The sequence below is a fragment of the Bufo bufo genome, chromosome 4 (genome assembly GCF_905171765.1).
Source record: "Bufo bufo chromosome 4, aBufBuf1.1, whole genome shotgun sequence".
Classification (NCBI taxonomy): Eukaryota; Metazoa; Chordata; class Amphibia; order Anura; family Bufonidae; genus Bufo; species Bufo bufo.
Genome location: NC_053392.1, coordinates 592,123,165 through 592,142,003, shown reverse-complemented (window position 1 = coordinate 592,142,003; position 18,839 = coordinate 592,123,165). Strand labels below are relative to the sequence as shown.

Genomic DNA, 18,839 nt, shown 5'->3' with positions numbered 1-18,839 from the left:
CAGTGTAGCCTCACCCTACAGACACAATCATCTCCGTTCACACCTTCCTGCCTGGAGACGGTTCCTTTAAGTAACTGCACCAAAACAAATAAAATATCACACTATTCTTAATTTCAAAAAAAAAATAATACAAGAAAATTTATTTCACTTCTGCGCTGTGCACATTCTCTGTCCTTCACAATATATATAATGTGCCAGAGCTGGAAGTGCTTTATTACCAACTGTACATTTACTGGAAGCTTCTGGATCTCCTGCGGGTTTGTGGTCAGATCTCGTCCTGATGGGTTATACGACTTCATACGATGTTCCCATTACACTGCAGCTTCCCACATTCCACCAGTCAGTATGGGAGAGATCTACCACAGATGCATTGTGGGTACTTACATGATTAAAGAGAACCTGTCAGTGTAATCCCCTAATAGAGTCATATTGGTGCAGGGATGCCCAACCTGTGGCCCTCCAGCTGTTGCAAAACTACAACTCCCATTATGCCTGAACAGCCTACATCTATTAGGGCATGCTGGGAATTGTAGTTTTGCAACAGCTGGAGGGCCGCGGGTGGAGTATCCCTGTGTTAGTGGATCTGCATCCACTGAACAGCCCTGAAGTGAAGAATATGTGCAGAAAAGAAAGCATTCATTGGTTCTGTGGAGTCACATGGTGTATCACATGGTCCCTTTCACCCAGTCAGCAGAACTGGGAAGGATCATCTGGGTCTTTCTGTGGTCATGGAGTGTACAGAGGTCAGTCACATCGATGAGTTGTATTAGGATTCTTGACATATAAAGATGGGTCAGATCATACTATAAGCTGTCAGAAAACACTAAAAGAAGCGGGCTCAAAACTGCCCCCTGCTGGGGTACACACGATAAGAGAGTCTTCACTAGGGGGGGATGCCCAGTGCCACCTAGGAAAGAAATCCTAAGGGCTGGGGCTCATTATGGAGATCAGTACACCGCATGTATGCTCATTGGAGATACTTATGGAGTCATTTCGCCTGCATGATCATGGTACTTTAAAGGGGTTTCCCAGGCTTTTACCATCGATGACCTATCCTCAGGATAGGTAATCAATATCAGATAGGTGGGGGTGCGACACCCCCGCTGATCAGCGGTATGAGGAGAGGGCTCTTCCTGTTCACCGCTGCCGCCTGTGGCAAAGACTAGAAACAGCAGCAGTGGACGGGAAGGGAGACTGCATGTGCCTTCTCCTCAAAAAGCTGACTGGCAGGGGTGCCGGGTGTCAGATCCCCGCCAATCTGATATTGATGACCTATCCTCAGGATAGGTCATCAATAGTAAAAGCCCGGAGAACCCCTTTGAAGTACCATGAACACACGGGCAAAATTACTCCATAAGTATCTCCATCAACAGTAAAAGCCCGGACAGCCTCTTTAACCTATTAAGTACATGAATTAAAGGGGATTTCTTGGACTTCAGAATGAATGACCTATCCTCAGGTGGGGTCTGACTCCAGGCAATCAGCTATTGGAAAGGGCTGTGGCCCTCTTGGCCTGTGATGTCACGTTCATCGGTCATATAGCCTTGTGACAGGTTCCTATGGAAATGTAAAACTTTCCCATTTAGCTATTACAAATGCTGCAGAAAAAGTACAATAATCCAGAATAGTGCAGACTATGAGCTAGCAGCTCTCCTGTAAATAATCAGCACATACTTAGTATATGCATCTACACCGGCCAGGCAGATGACGGCAACTGTAAGTTCCCAGCAGGTCGAGGAGACACAAGGCACCTGCAGCGTGGCAGCCACATGGCTACTGTCCCCATTTTCCGGCAATAGCCTCCAGGCAGCGGGGGCAGGGGGTGAGGGCAGATTTGGCGGTATACTTTCTGCAGCGTGGGCAGCGTTCTTTGGTACTCGGCTGAATGATGACTTTATATGCCTCCTCCTCACGGATGTCACCGCCTGGAAAATGACAGGTTAAGCTAATATAATCTGCATCAAAGTGATGAATGCACAGACATCTCTAAAGGTGGCGTGCTCCTACCTTCTAGGTTGATGAGGAAGGACCCTTTAAGGATTGTGGTATCTGCAGAAAGATCCACTGGGACCTCGGTCAGCAGACTGGTCTGAGATGCCATCAGCAACTCGTTCAGCTGAGATGTGCTCGAGGTCTCCTCCACCTGCAGAGTCTGAGATACAGAAACTAGAGGTTCATGATGGCAGACTTCCCTAAGGAACGGTTAGGGTACACAACGCAGCAGACTCCACCATAAGCGTGTTAGGCTACTTTCACACTGGCGTTTTGGCTTTCCGTTTGTGAGATCCGTTCAGGGCTCTCACAGGCGGTCCAAAACGGATCAGTTTTGCCCTTAATGCATTCTGAATGGAAAAGGATCCGCTCAGAATGCATCAGTTTGCCTTTGTTCCGCCTCCGTTCCGCTTTGGAGGCGGACACCAAAACGTTGCTTGCTGCATTTTGGTGTCCGTCTGACGAAACTGAGCCAAACGGATGTAAGTCAATGGGGACAATGTAAGTCAATGGGGACGGATCAGTTTTCACTGACACAATAGAAAACTGATCCGTCCCCTATTGACTTTCAATGGTGTTCAAGAAGGATCTGTTTTGGCTATGTTAAAGATAATACAAACGGATCCGTTCTGAACGGATGCGTTTGTGCAAATCCATGACGGATCCGCACTAAATGCGAGTGTGAAAGTAGCCATGTGATAGGTGGCCGTTAAAAACCTCTAGCAACGCTTATCTTAAGAGAAGTAAAGGGATTAGACAGGTACAAGCACAATCAATGTCTCCCTGATGTCGGGATGGTCCACCAGATAAACGCTACACCTCCCAGCACTCTGACAATCTTACGATGGCAGTGCATGCTAGGTGTTGTCGTATCACTGCACAGTTTGCAGTACCTACATGATGAATCGCTGATGCAGTTAGACTCTTACCTCCATTAGCTCAAACAGCAGGCCAGGCTCAATGACGACGCAGAGCTCGTACTCCACTGTGTTCTTGCCGGGTATTGCTCCAAGAAAAAGATCCCTCATGGAACAAGCAGCCTCTATGGCTTCCACCAAGCCCGGCTTCTTCCACAAAGAATTCGGCACATACCACCCGGTTCGGAAAACACTGTCACCATCTAAACAGACAAACAAAAATTGATGCAATTTCTATTGGTCTGAAAATAAGCCTAATGAATGTCCCTCTCTGATCACCATTTCAATCTAAACAGGTTGAAAACTCAGACTCAGTGCTGATTAGTTTCTTTAAGGCCCCTTGCAGACGAGCGCGAGCGGATTAGGTCCGGATGCGTTGCAAATGCGTTCAGTGAAAAATGCGCGATTTCGCAAGCAAGGACATTCAGTTTTGTATGTGATCACGTTCAGTTGTTCAGTTTTTATCGTGCGGGTGCAATCCGATTTAATGCGTTTTGCATGCGCGTGATAAAAAACTGAAGGTATACAAACATCTCTTAGCAACCATCCGCGGAAAACGCATCGCATCCGCACTTGTTTGCCATGCAATTTTCATGTAGCCCCATTCACTTCTATGGGGCCAGCGTTGCGTGAAAACCAACGGTTATGTACACAGCCCCGTTGATATGAATGGGTGAGGATTCCGTGCGGGCGCAATGCGTTCGCATCACGCATTGCACCCGTGTGGAATATTCGCTCGTGTCAAAGGGGCCTAATAATCTTTACCTCAGTTGTAGCTGTTATTTTCTAATGCATAATAATCTGTCTGCCTGCACCCACCACTAGGGGGAGCTGAAGAACTTACTGCATACAGTTTATACGTAATAGCACAGTAGGCAGTAAGCTCCCTCTAGTGGTGGCTGCAGTCAGGCAGCATGTTATATGTTACCGCTTGTATGCAGTATGCTCCCTCCAATGGTGGCTGCAGGTGGAGAGCAAGCATTACCGCTAGTATGCAGTAAGCTCCCTCTAGTGGTGGCTGCAGGCAGAGAGCATGGTATGTGTTACCGCTAGTATGCAGTAAGCTCCCTCTAGTGGTGGTTGCAGGCAGACAGCATGGTATGTGTTACCGCTAGTATGCAGTAAGCTCCCTTTAGTGGTGGCTGCAGGCAGACAGCATGGTATGTGTTACCGCTAGTATGCAGTAAGCTCCCTTTAGTGGTGGCTGCAGGCAGACAGCATGGTATGTGTTACCGCTAGTATGCAGTAAGCTCCCTTTAGTGGTGGCTGCAGGCAGACAGCATGGTATGTGTTACCGCTAGTATGCAGTAAGCTCCCTTTAGTGGTGGCTGCAGGCAGACAGCATGGTATGTGTTACCGCTAGTATGCAGTAAGCTCCCTTTAGTGGTGGCTGCAGGTGGAGAGCATGCGTTACTGCTAGTATGCAGTAAGCTCCCTCTAGTGGTGGCTGCAGGTGGAGAGCATGCGTTACTGCTAGTATGCAGTAAGCTCCCTCTAGTGGTGGCTTAGGTCAGGCAGCATGTTATATGTTACCGCTTGTATGCAGTAAGCTCCCTCTAGTGGTGGCTGAAGTCAGGCAGCATGTTATATGTTACCGCTTGTATGCAGTAAGCTCCCTCTAGTGGTGGCTGAAGTCAGGCAGCATGTTATATGTTACCGATTGTATGCAGTAAGCTCCCTCTAGTGGTGGCTGAAGTCAGGCAGCATGTTATATGTTACCGCTTGTATGCAGTAAGCTCCCTCTAGTGGTGGCTGCAGGCAGAGAGCATGGTATGGGTTACCTCTAGTATGCAGTAAGCTCCCTCTAGTGGTGGCATGGTATACGATCCCGCTATGTCTATCTGGAGCTCTGTATCAGAAAATTGGATCTATGACCACTAGAGATTATTAAAAAATTTATAAAACATTTGACCTAATGATGAGTGTTAAAAGATGAACATTCAATTTAAAAGGCTTTTATAGGTTAGAAAACATGAGAGGTTCCTTGCAAAAGCAGCGCCACACATGTCCACAGGTTGTGTGTGGTACTGCAGCTCAGTCCCATTTACTGCAATAGTAATGAGCTAAAAGACAACATGCAACCCATGTGCGGGTGCGGCGCTGTATGTGGAAGGTTGCAGCCATTTCAAATCCTGTACAAACCATTGAACAATCTTTATTTTTCAGAAGATCCCCCCCTTTCCTTTAAAGAGGACCTCTCACTGCTCCTGACATGCCTGTTTTAATAGCTTCATGCATTCCCCATGTAATAACAATTCTGGAACATCTATTCTTATGTCTCTATGTTGTGCCGTTCCTTTATTATTTCTACTAGAAGTTATGAATTAATTGCTAGCAGCCTGCAGTAAGGGTATAGAGGGGTGGTAACCAGTTGGGGAAGGGGGGTGGATCTGCACAGTCTGAAAAACGAGATTTTTGTATAACTTACCAGTAAAATCTCTTTCTCGCTCTTCCTTGGGGGACACAGGAAACCTTGGGTATAGCTCATCTCCATAGGAGGCGTGACACTAAGTGAAAGACTGTTAAGCCCCTCCTCCAGCAGCTATACCCTCAGCCTGGAGAGAGAGACTACCAGTTATGTGCCCAAGTAGTTAAAACAAAGGCAAGGATCAACCAAATTAACACCAACAAGTCAAAACACCCGTCAGGGCAACCAAAACAATGGGTGGGTGCTGTGTCCCCCAAGGAAGAGCGAGAAAGAGATTTTACTGGTAAGTTATACAAAAATCTCGTTTTCTCGCCCAATTCCTTGGGGGACACAGGAAACCTTGGGACGTTCAAAAGCAGTCCAAAAAGAGGGAGGGACCATAACCCAAGATGAATTAAAGCACCATAGGCTTTAAGGCACCGCCGCCTGCAAGACCAGGCGGCCCAAAGCAGCATCCGCCGATGCATAAGTGTTCACCCTGTAGAACTTGGTGAAAGTGTGCAAAGAAGACCAGGTGGCCGCCTTACACAACTGTTCAGCCGAAGCTCGATTTCGCTGAGCCCAGGAAGCCCCGACCGCTCTGGCAGAATGAGCGGTAACACCAAAGGGCGGCTCCCTGCCCTTAGCACGGTAAGCCTCGGCAATAGCCATCTTGATGAAGCGGGCAATGACCACTTTAGATGCCGCGCCAGCCCCCTGCGCGGACCCTCCGGAACCACAAATAGAGAATCCGAGCGCCGAAAGGGTCTAGTTACATCCAAGTAGATCCTCAGAGCCCTAACAACATCCAGACGGTGAAGATCCCGTTCCCGAGGATGAGACGGGGACGGGCACAGAGAAGGAAGGACAATATCTTCATTCAAGTGAAAAGCGGACACCACCTTCGGAAGGAAATCCGGAAACCGGGTGGAGAACCACTTTGTCCTGGTGAAAAACCAAGAGGGGTTCTACACAAGAAAGTGCCGCCAATTCAGACACACGCCGAAGAGACGTGATGGCAACGAGGAAAAAAAACTTTGCAAGACAACAAGCGAAGGGAAACCCTACGCAGAGGCTCGAAAGGAGAAGACTGGAGAGCCGTCAGCACAACATTAAGATCCCAAGATGGAACGGAAGCGCGATACGGGGGAGCATAGTGAGCAACCCCCTGAAGAAAGGTCTTAACTGGACCGAGCGGAGCCAGAGGGCGCTGGAAGAGGATCGAAAGCGCTGAGATCTGACCCTTTAGGGTACTGAGACCCAAACCCAAGTCCAGACCAGACTGCAAGAAGGATAAAATCGTGGGGAGAGAAAACCGAAGGGGATGAACATCTAAGGTCTCGCAGAAGTTCAAATAGGCCCGCCAGGTTCGGTAATAAATCCTGGACGATGCCGGTTTACGCGCACGAATCATGGTACGGACCACATCAGCAGAAAACCCCCGCCGCGTTAGGACTGCGGTTTCAATAGCCACACCGCTAAACGTAGCGACCCTAAATGCTGGTGGAAGATCGGCCCTTGAGAGAGGAGATCTTCTCTTAGAGGCAGAGGCAAGGGAGCGTCTGCCAGGAGCAGCATAAGGTCGGCGTACCAAGGACGACGAGGCCAATCCGGGGCTATTAGGATCGCAGGCGTGCCTTCCGCCGCGATCTTCCGAAGGACTCGTGGAAGAAGAGGCAGGGGCGGAAAAACGGAGAGGAGAGAGAACCCCGTCCAGGGAAGGACGAGCGCGTCCGCGCCGTAAGCGTCCGGATCCTTGGCTCTGGCCATGAAGGTGGGAAGCTTGTGGTAGAATCTGGAGGCCATGAGATCCACGTCCGGACGACCCCAACGGAGGCAAAGAGACTCGAAGACGTCGGGGTGCAGAGACCACTCGCCCGGGTCGATCGTCGTCCGGCTGAGGAAATCCGCCGCCCAATTGTCCACCCCCGGGATGTAAATGGCCGAAAGGGCTGGAACATGAACTTCCGCCCAGCGAAGGATTAGAGACACCTCCCTCATCGCCGCCGCGCTGCGAGTGCCCCCCTGATGATTTATGTATGCCACAGCCGTGGCATTGTCCGATTGGACACGAACAGGGTGACCCTGAAGCAGCGAAGTCCAATGCCGGAGTGAGAGGAGAACCGCCCTCAGCTCCAGAACGTTGATCGGCAGTTTGGACTCCGATGGAGACCAAGTGCCTTGTACGGACCGAGGAGGAAAGACCCCCCCCCAACCCCGCAGACTGGCATCGGTGGTAATCACCAACCAAGTTATCGGCAGAAAGGACTTCTCTGGTGGTTGCGGACCCCTCTCCAGGGGGAGAGAGGAGCGAACCTGGGGGAAAAGGGGAAAATGCCGATCCAGACGATCCTGGGACTTGTCCCAGGCGGACAGAATGGCAGTCTGAAAGGTGCGGGAGTGATACTGCGCGTAGGGGATTGCTTCGAAACAGGACACCATCTGTCCCAAGACCCGCATGCTGAACCGGAAAGAAGGATGGCGGTGGGTCAGAAGGCTCCGAACCGACCGATGAAGGAGTTGGCGCTTTTCTGACGGAAGCCGAACCTCCGCTGCATCTGTATCCAGCAGCATCCCCAGAAAGATCAGTTGCTTGGAGGGAACAAGAGAGGATTTGGGAAGATTGATAATCCAACCGAACCGGCGTAAGGTTTGTAGCGAGAGGTCCACACTGGCAGATGTCAGTGACAGAGAGGGTGCCTTGATAAGGAGATCGTCCAAATATGGAAGAAGAAAAACTCCCCTGGAGCGAAGTAAGGCGAGGACAGGGGCAAGGACCTTTGTGAAAACGCGAGGGGCTGTCGCCAGCCCGAAGTGGAGGGCAACGAACTGGTAGTGGTCGGACCCCACTGCAAAGCGCAGAAAGCATTGATGACACCGAGCGATCGGAATATGAAGGTAGGCGTCCTGGATGTCGATAGAGGCCAGGAACTCCCCTTTTTCCAGAGAGGCCACCACCGACCTGAGAGACTCCATCCGGAACCGCTGAAGACGAAGGAAACGGTTTAACCGTTTTAGATCCAGAATGGGATGAACCGAGCCCTCTTTTTTGGGGACCACAAAAAGGTTCGAATAGAACCCCTTGAATCTTTCTTCCATAGGAACCGGAGCGATGACCCCTTTGTCCAGAAGGGTGCGAGTGGCAGTAAAGAAATCGGCCGCCCCTTGGGGATCCCGGGAGCGAAAGAACCGAACTGGGGGGAGGGACGCAAACTCGAGTTTGTACCCGGAAGAGACAACCTCGAGAGCCCAGGCGTCGGAGACGTGCGCCTGCCAGAAGTCCCTGAACAGGAGGAGACGCCCCCCCACCCGGGTGGGTGGGGGCGCACCTTCAGGTAGGGTTCTGCTTGGCCGCGGGAGGGCGAGCAGGCTGTGACTTGCGCCAGGAGGGCTGGGTCCGAAAAAAAGGTTTCTTACGTCTGTCTTGGACAGAGCTAGGGGATGGACCTGAAGAGGTGCGAGGTGCGGGAGCCCTGCGGGAAGACCTGAAGCGAGAAAAGGTGGGACGGCCTCGAGTGGTGCTCCTAGTCCTGGATTGGGGAAGATGTGTACTCTTCCCCCCCGTGGCTTCGGAGATGATTTCATCCAAGCGGGTCCCGAACAATCGAGAACCAGTGAAGGGAAGGCCAGTAAGAGACCGCTTTGACGTGGCGTCCGCCGTCCAAACCTTTAACCAAAGCTCCCTCCTAGCCGAAACGGCCAGGGCAGACGAACGGGCTATGAGAGCCCCCGCATCCAGGGATGCCTCACAGACAAATTTGCCGGCTTGAACGATAAGTTGGGCTAGAGCACGGAGGTCCTGAATAGGGACGTCGGATTCAAGCTCCTGATCCAGCTGAGACGCCCACTCTGAAACCGCTTTCCCAGCCCAAGCGGAGGCAAAGACCGGCCTGAGGGCGGAACCGGAGGCTGCAAAGATACCTTTTGTAATGGCCTCTATACGGCGATCCTCAGTGGATTGTAAGGAAGAACCATCTGCAACGGGAATAGCCGTGCTTTTGGACAAACGGGCCACAGGGGGGTCGACTTTAGGTGGTGACGCCCAGTTTGTAATGCAATCCGCCGGGAATGGATAACAGATATCCAACTTCTTAGGCGGGGTAAAACGGGCATCAGGACGGGCCCAGGCCTTAGAAACCACCGACGAGAAGTCAGCGTGGAGGGGAAAAACCGCAGACGCCTGTTTCTGGTGAAAAAAGGAAACACTGTTTTTTTCAGAATTAGGAGGATCATCGTGAATCTTAAAGGTATCACGGATATTGTTAATAAGATGGCCCACGGCAGAAGCCAGCTTTGAAGGCAAGGCCGAGTCCATATCCCAATCTGAATCGACTAGTTCCCCTTCAGAGGGCATATCCTGTAATGAGGAAGGGCCCGACTGAGAGCGCACCCTTGGGGGTGATACCGAAGCATCTGAGGATGATAGCTGCTCCGCCTTGGACCGCTTCTGGGGTTGACGGGCTCCTGAGGTGTCGCCTGGAGAGAGAGACTCAGACGGGTCAGCTAAGATAGCGGACCCGGAGGGCCCAGCAGGGGAATTATCCGGCTGCGGTAAGGGCAATGCATCTGCAAGGCGGCCCACAACGTTAGTGAGACTGACCACAGCCTGGGAAAGGGATCTAGCCCAGTCAGGGGGATCCAAGAGGCCAGGGGGTGACACAACAGATGGCGGACCCTGTAATGGGGCTTTGCAAGCCGAGCAATGCGGGTCAGGCTGCCCTTGAGGAAGGGGCGCCTTACATGCGGTGCAGGTATGATACCAAGGTCCAGCAGGCACTGAGGGGTCAGACATGTTGGCTGGAAGTAATATAAAAGCGTCCAGGCCAGAGGGCTGCAGTGCTAGAAGGGGTCAACAGTCCTACCAGGTCACAGTGGGAGCAGACGGCACAGCAGCGAAGCGGCAGCGGCAACACCTAAGGTAGAAATGATCCGTCCTGAGAGCAGGCAGGCACGAAGAGGAGGCGGGGCTAGTGAGGAGCGGGAAGAAAAGACGTCCGCCCCTTGACTGAAGCCTAACATGCACAGGGGAAGCGGAACGAAGCTCCGCCCCCCGCTGAAACTTTCGCGCGCGCGATTCAAAAGAATATATGCCGCCGAAGCCCCCCAGAATATTGTCCCCCGTCCACCTCCTTGTAAGCGGAGGCGAACGACACACCGGTAGCCGGACAAGAGCGTGCGCCTGCCAGAATATCAGCCGGCAGTTGAACACTGCCGCAGCACTAGCCGAGAATAACGAAAGGCGACCCACACGGCCGCCGCACCTGAGGTAAACTGCGCTGTAACCCTCCCCCTCGAGCACCGCTCAGCTCTGCCCCACACAGGACGTCTTGTAATCGGAACAATGAAGGCCAGGCAGAGGGACAGCAGGAGTCAGGGCCCTAACATCCAGCAGGGACGCCCCTTCAGCCACTGGCACCGAAGTGGCAGGGAGCTGGAGAGGGGCTTGCAGGCGGGCGACCCTTGTGCTGGCGGGATGCAGGGGAGCAGGGCTGCCCTGGTCCTCCTTTTCTTCTGTGGGGGAGGCAGCAGTGCGGATAACCGGCACTGGCGCAGCTCAACCCCGGGAAAACAGAGAGGTCTATTGCGACTCTGTTGTCCCTGTTGAAAAAAAGCAAAAAAATTGAAAATAATATAAAAGAGAAAAAATAAAAAATAAAATCTTTAGCAAAGACAGCTCTGCAGTGCAGAGAGTGTCTTGCCTCCTTAACCCTAAGCAAAAAACTGGCAGTCTCTCTCTCCAGGCTGAGGGTATAGCTGTGGAGGAGGGGCTTAACAGTCTTCACTTAGTGTCACGCCTCCTATGGAGATGAGCTATACCCAAGGTCTTCTGTGTCCCCCAAGGAATTGGGCTAGAAACAGCAGCACTGATTGGATAGAGAGAGTCTGTGCAGGTATACACCCCCTGTGCCATTACTGCAGAGTGCTAGCAATTCATCCATAACTTCTAGTAGAAATAATACAGGAACGGCACAACACAGAGCCATAAGAATAGATGTTCCAGAATTGTTATTACACGGGGAATGCATGAAGCTATTAAAACAGGCATGTCAGGAGCGGTGAAAGGTGCTCTTTAAATATCCCTTTCTATACCTTTTCTATATGGCAGGTGCTGGAATATTTCTTCAGCCAGGTGTGGAAGAATTGGTGCGAATGAGCGAACCACTATGTCCAAGGCCTTCGCCAACGCCGTCTGACATGAGCGACGCTTAGGGTCTCTCTCTTCTTCACAGTACAGCCTGCAGGCGGCACATTTACATAGACAGAGGATTAACAGCGACATCTAGTGTTGGAGATCAGGAAGATGAATGGACAGACACAGACTTACCGATCTTTGATTATACTGAAGTAGAAGCTGGACAGGTCTCTGGTGACCAGGGCTTCCAGCAGACGAGTGACCTTCCCAAACTCATAATTCTTGTAGGCCTCAGTTACCTAAAAAAAATAGCTCTAAATGCTCTGACTGCTAAACTGTCCACATAACATCATCAGAGAGTTAAATGCAACTCAAATAATATTCCTTTCTTTTTTGGCCAGAAACTCAACATAACTGGTAAAAACTCCTTAGTCACTGAACAAGCATCTGTCTGCATGATCAACCCTATTAAACCAATTAATTATATTGCCTGGTAGGGTTGTTTCTCCATATTAAAACATTTTATTTTTGCATGTACTGCAAAATTTATGCTAATTAGTTAGATGGTGCACAGAGGGGCTGGCTGTAGCGCTAGGAGCACCACTACATCATCTCCCTGGTGCTCAATACACTCCTCCCTCCTGTTCGATTGCCCTGTCTTATAGTACCTGCTGAGCAGCACAGATTCACAGTCTGCAGGCCGCCATGTCATTCCACCCGGAAGCATTTCTCCTCTGTCTCTGAAGCCACCAGCACCTCCACTTCTTGGTGAAATGACGTCATTGTCACCTGAGCACCGTGAATCTGCCCTGCTCTGCTCCAGCAGATATAGAGCGCCGAGTTTGTGAGCCAAAGCGCAGTCGCCAGAAGACAGAGCAAGATGAGATGTCTAGCCTTGTCAATCAAACAGGAGGGAGGAGTGTATTGAGCATAGAGTTGTAGCTGAAGTGGTGCTCCTAGTGCTGCAGCCGGCCCCTTGGTGCTCCAGCTAATCAATTTGCATAAATATAAAAGTAATTTTATCTGTGCAGTACAAACTAAAAACAAAAGAAAAATATTGTGGTAACCAGCATGATCAACCCTACCAGGCAGTACGCCTGGTTTAATAGGTTTGATAATGCCGACAGGTGCTCTTCAAAGAGGATCTGTCACCACTCCCGACATCTCTTTTAGTAACTACTTGCATCCCCATATAATAACAATTCCGTAGCATCTATTCCTATGACTATGTTGTGCCATTCCTGTATTATTCCTGCTAAAAGTTTACAAATAAATTGCCAGCAGTCTGCAGTGAAGGTACTGTTGTGTGTTACTAGTAGCGGGTGTGTCTGATTCTGTCCAATGAGTGCTGCTAGTGTCACACTGTGTAGGGACACCCCCCCCCCCCCCCCCACACACACACACACAATTGGCAACACCCAGCTGTACCTTTACTGCATGCTGCTGACAATTCATTCATAAACTTCTAGAAGAAATAACAGAGAAATGACACAACAGAGTAATAAGAAAAGATGCTCCAGAATTATTACATGGGAAATACAAGTAGTTATTAAAACCAACATGTCTGGAGAGGTGACAGCTCCTCTTTGCATACTGCCTCCTCTTTGCATCTTGCATCCTGTGGGTCTTCCACCATTCTGCCTAGGTGACCACAACTGTCTGTAAGGCATTGATGAAGAGTGCCTGGCTGTGTATTTCAGATCCCCTACATTTGTCACTTCTTGGAAACTGGAGCCAATACTCTGGCCATTAAAGGGGTATTCCAGTGCAAAGAAAATACTTTTTCCTAGGCTCCACGTGGTAAAAAATAACAGAACGTTTACGCTCATCCCCAGCTGTTACTGTCCCAATGGCGCTCTCCACTTCCTGCCCCTTTTTTGACATGGTTGTAAATGGCTGGGATTGCAGCTAATCACCGGCTGAGGCTGGTCATCGCTGCAGCCAGTGAGCAGCATTCACAGCCATTTCCTGTTGTGTTGGTCCGTCAGCAAGAAGTTGGACGGCAGTGAAGGGAATGAGTGAGGTATGTACAAGCTTTGATTTTTTTTTCACCATAGACAGCCCAGGTAAAAGGTATGTCTTTGCTGGAAAACCCTTTAAATAAAAATGTCATTACAAAAGCTGCTATTTGCTTGAATCTTTTGTGTAGTAGCGCTAAGTGCCAGGATGAGAAAAACAAGGCAGCTTTCTACTGGAAACAGTGCCACACCGGTCCATGGATTCCGTCTGGTCCTGCAGTTCAGCTCCATTGAGATGAAGTCTGTTAAGTTGCAATACCACACGTAACCAGTGGACGTGTGGAGCTGCTTTTATAAAAATGCAGCCATGTTTTTCTGCCTTTACGGTAACAGTATGTACAGGCAGCAGAAACTGCACAACGTACAGGACCCTTACAAACATCTCATTACCTTTTTTGATAAGAGTGCCCCTTTAATAGAAATGGGAAAAGGGGCACACCAAATATTTGACGAAAGGCAGAGACTTTAGTCCGCTATAATCTTTTATGGCAAAAAAAGTGATCAGTGGGGGTCCAACCCCTGGGACCACCAGCAATGTGGACAATAGAGGTGCCTGATCTCGGCTGCAGCGAGTCATACACAGCACCGTGCTCTCTGCTTACCTTGCTGGCATAGTCTTGAAGCAGATGAAGCATATACTGGTCTATGATATACATCTCAGGTCCAGGGACGGAGTCAGTCTCAGGGTTGAATCCAGACAAGTTACCCAGCATGAATCGCACGGTGTTCCGCACCTGCAGGATGATACAGAGTCACGTGACTGTATACGTTTTGCGGTCCATCTGCATCCCGCACCTTCCACGGGCCCCATTGAAAAACGGCCTAAACGGACAAGAATAAGACATGTTCTGTAATATGCGGCTCGGCAGCAAGGATGCAGGGGGCACACGGATAACATCCGTGTGCTGTCCAAATCTCTTGTGGCTCCAGAGAGATGAATGGGTCCGCGTGCAATCCGCAAAAGAATAAAAAATAAACGATCTGCCCAAAATACGGCTGTGTTAATGCACCCTTTTAAAGACAATCCACTGATATCAATGGGCACCATGTAATCCCTGTGGTGGTGCAATAAGAAAACTGAACACACTTCCCCGCAGATTACAGCCAATCACTGAGGATTCCAGCAGAAATCTCTGTGATTTGTTTAATGAGTAGAGATTTTTCAAAGCGGAGAACTCCTTTAATGGTGACGTGTGTGCGTCTCTACCACGTTCAACCTTTGCCATTTTACTCCTTAAGTGTCTGGCCAGAGTTACGCTTTCACACACATTAGATGCATGTCGGCTGAACCGTTGCGATCGGCTGAACATTTATTATGTAGGGAGGACTCCCGCCTCTTTCACAAACGACAGATGTCAGGGGAGATAAAGATCAGGCTGTTTGGTTTCAACATGCCCCATCCTGGGGATGCCTGGCAACCTCAAAATGAGCCCAAGGAAGGGGCCACGTTGATTTATTGGTAACACAGGCACAGTACGGTACGTATGAACATGGCTGTGCTTGGCACCAGAGCTCAGTCCCATTCACGTCAATAGGGAGCAGTTCCAGCAGCTGTGCCTGTATCATTGTGCTGATCAGTAGGGGTCCTGGAGATCGGACCCGTACTGAACACTGAGGAAGTCCAGATAGAATCGTATGTAACCTGGTATATGATAACATGACAGGCCTTCACCTTGGGTTATAGTAATATAAAAGATAAGTTATATTATCCGATGGCTTATCTACAACCACCGGTGATCACTACCCTACTGAACCCTCCGCGCCCTGACTGTGATTGACCTGCGGCTTTCTCCAGCTAATCCTCGTTACCGGGCAGTGCTGTCCTCCACGGCAGCCAGCAGGTTGTGGACAGGTCTGACTGGTGGTTCTTGGTTTCTGTCACTAGGGGACAATCTATATGCAGCTATAAATGGCTCACAACTTGTAAAGTTTGGGCAGCAATCCTCACTATGTTGGGGCGTTACCTTATTGATGTCCTTCTGCGCTGAGTTCAGGACTGTCGGACCAATCATTACTTCTGTAAAGACATTGGATTCAGCTACCCACCACCGCAGGACGTCTGCTCCATAGGCCGGCTCCTTTACTTTGTCCTACATAACAAGGTGCAGGAGAATTCCTTATTCCGGCATTTTACAGTCTGGTCCTATCAGAAATATAAAATAATCTAGAAATCATGTTAAAGGGGTTTTCTGAGATTTTTATACTGATGACCTATCCTCTAGATAGGTCATCAGTATCTGATCAGTGGGGGTCTCACACAGATCAGCTGTTTGAGAATGCTGTGGCGTGCCATGGCTTTCTCTCTACTTTTCCTAGGCCGAGTGACGACAGGTCATGTGTCATGTGGCCTAGGAGAAGCTCTGCCCTATTCAAGTGAATGGGGCTGAGCTGCTATACCAAGCACAGCCACTATGCAATGTACGGCGCTGTGCTTGGTTAGCTTCGAGAAGGCCGCAGAGCACTGGCGGCTTCTCAAAATAGCTGATCGGAGGGGGTTCCTGGGTGTTAGACCCCTACCGATCAGATACTGATAGGTCCTCAGTATAAAATCTCAGAAAACCCTCTGAACACTATAAAGATGTATTTAATGTATTTATTTATAAAAATGCAAATGAAGGCAATGCTACCTGCAAAACAACCTAAACATTACACAATTAACATCCCAACTCTCTGGTCTGGCTGGCACCCTATGTGTTAACACTCTATTTGGGGTCAAGAAAAAACGTAAAGTAGGCCACCTATAGGTGGCACTGGGAAGTTTCAGAGCGAATCTGCAAAAATTGAGAATGTTCTAACCTTTCCACCACTAATAACGACATCGGGATCCACCACATTCCCAAGTGATTTAGACATCTTCTCTCCTTTCTCAGATAAGGTGAAGCCATGGACAACCAAGTTCCTGAAAGAAATGTAAAAGCGAGGAGCATAAGTCATCCCGATCCTGGCTGTTTAACCCCCAAAGTACCACAGTCAGTGCTGATCACAGCGCACACAAAGGGAAGGGTTCATCTTGTCCACAGAAATCTGATCGCCAGGGCTGCCTGGGAAATCATGACAGCTCTGGGCCCAATAAAGGCCCTCAGGGCTGTAATGTAATAGTGTCTCTTAGGCCTCTTTCACACGAGCGTGACGGATTAGGTCCGGATGCGTTCAGTGAAACTCGCACCATTTTACAAGCAAGTTCAGTCAGTTTTGTCTGCAATTGCGTTCAGTTTTTTCCGCGCGGGTGCAATGTGTTTTGATGCGTTTTTCACGCGCGTGATAAAAAACGGAAGGCTTACAAACAACATCTCTTAGCAACCATCAGTGAAAAACGCATCGCACCCGCACCTGCTTCTGGATGCAATGTGTTTTTCACTGAAGCCCCATTCACTTCTATGGGGCCAGGGCTGCGTGAAAAACGCTGATGTACACAGACCCATTGAAATGAATGGGTCAGGATTCAGTGCGAGTGCGATGCATTCATATCACACATTGCACCCGCGTGGAAAACTCACTCGGGCCTTAGGGCTGTTTCCCACCAGCGGATGCCCTGGTGACATCATCTGCGTGAATGACAGCCAAGACCCGCTGCAGAAGGCAGAAGCACGGAGCATTAACATGATTGATAATGCTCCGTGCCTCTCTGTGACCTTTTTACTACAAAATCACGGTGACAACTTTATCTCACTGCGATTTTGTAGTGCCTCTGTAATGCTCCGTGTCTCTGCTGTCCGCAGCGGGTCTTGGCTGTCATTCACGCAGCGGATGTTACGCACAGCATCCGCTCATGTGAAACAGCCCTTAAGGTTTACCTTAAAGAGAACATGTCATCAGAAAATGGCCTATCGTATTCGTTTTTGTATTTTATTTTTTTGAAATTTTGGTTATTTTGTTTTTTTATATCACTATATGTAAAAAAAATAAAAATATGCATATAATCCTGCAATTTTCACACTGACCTAGTTTTTATCATTATCACCACAGGCAGAATTACAATGACAAGTAACACCTCTATGTAGATAACACATGATTCACTATTCACAATAGATGATATCACTGCTTATCTGCTCCCTCCTGACCTCTGCACAGATCACAGCGCCTGCATAGAAAACTCTCTCATGGAAGTCAATGGGGTCCTCTCCTGTCTATTTTTCTATGGCCCATGTATCTGTTCTTAAAAGACAGGAAGTCCTAACATTAAAAAAATATATATATATTATGATTGCATTTCATGCATTTTGGGTTAAAAATCATTTTTTAATTGGTGTTTATTAAAAGCAGTTTTTGTGATACATGTAGTTAGAAAACAGTCTATTCGCAGACTATCCCTCCTGAGTTCTGTCAGCTGACAGCTCATGTGAACCCTTAAGTCTGATCTCCTAAACTCTAAACTCTTTATCAAACAGAAGGAACTCAGGAGAAACAGACAGATTTTTAACTGCATGTATCACAAAAAACGCAGACATTTCTTAATAAACCCCAATTAAAAAAATAGGATTTTTTGTGCTTACCTGTAAAATCCTTTTCTCGCTGATTCATTGGGGGACAAAGAAGACCGTGGGTATAGCTGTTGCCACTAGGAGGCGATACTAAGAAAAAGTGTTATCTCCTCCTCTCAGCTACACCCCTCCTGCAGACACTGAGCTAATCAGTTTGTACAAAAGCAGTAGGAGCAGCCAGGAGAAGCCAACAAAAAGGAAGAAAGACGGAGATGGGTCATCATCAAGAACCAGAAGGACCCATCTAGGAGAATCAGCAATGTACATACGGGGTGGGAGCTGTGTCTCCCAATAAACTCAGCGAGAAAAGGATTTTACAGGTAAGCACAAAAAAAAACATTTTTCTCGATCGTATCATTGGGGGACACAGAAGACCATGGGACGTTAAAGAGCAGTACCATGGGGAGGGAACAAGAACAGAACGAATTCCAAGGCCGGTCATAAGGCCCCGCACAGAAATGCGGGGGAAGGACACACCAAATAACCCTGAAAAAATGGGCAGGAAGAGCCATTCCCAGGAAGGCCGGCCAGAGAGCGGCTGAATACACAGAGGCCCTGGCTGGGCGGAAGAAGAACAGCACAGGGGACATAAGCCACGGCTTAGGAGACTTCGGAAGAAGTGGAGAGCACACAGAATATCCACAGACGGACCAGAAAGAAAACAAGTCAGTCACCAGAACAAACGGAGCGACTGCAGGAATACCGGAGAGAGAAGACAAAAACTGGGCCCAGAAAACTTCTAAAGTGATACCCAAGGAACAGTACCCCAGGAAAAAAACACCCTAGAGTGATCAACAGACACGACATGGCATGAGAAAAAAAATAAACAAACTGAAAAATGGTGTCTGGAAACCGAGGGACAAAGAACTGCAGACGTGACGAATCTTGCCC

General features: G+C 49.1%; 1 protein-coding gene across 1 annotated transcript in view; it reads right to left on the bottom strand.

The window, feature by feature from the left end:
- Window positions 1-1,454: 1,454 nt before the first annotated feature.
- IARS2 (isoleucyl-tRNA synthetase 2, mitochondrial) overlaps window positions 1,455-18,839 on the bottom strand; it is an 82,923-nt gene continuing 65,538 nt past the window's right edge. Inside the window, exons 16-23 of the mRNA XM_040430455.1 lie at window positions 16,264-16,366; window positions 15,432-15,557; window positions 14,070-14,201; window positions 11,642-11,748; window positions 11,407-11,552; window positions 2,922-3,112; window positions 2,008-2,152; window positions 1,455-1,925 (exon numbers count right to left, since the gene is read on the bottom strand). Of these exons, the coding sequence (XP_040286389.1) occupies window positions 1,774-1,925; window positions 2,008-2,152; window positions 2,922-3,112; window positions 11,407-11,552; window positions 11,642-11,748; window positions 14,070-14,201; window positions 15,432-15,557; window positions 16,264-16,366 (1,102 nt within the window). The 3' untranslated portion in view covers window positions 1,455-1,773. The remainder of the gene's footprint in view (window positions 1,926-2,007; window positions 2,153-2,921; window positions 3,113-11,406; window positions 11,553-11,641; window positions 11,749-14,069; window positions 14,202-15,431; window positions 15,558-16,263; window positions 16,367-18,839) is intronic.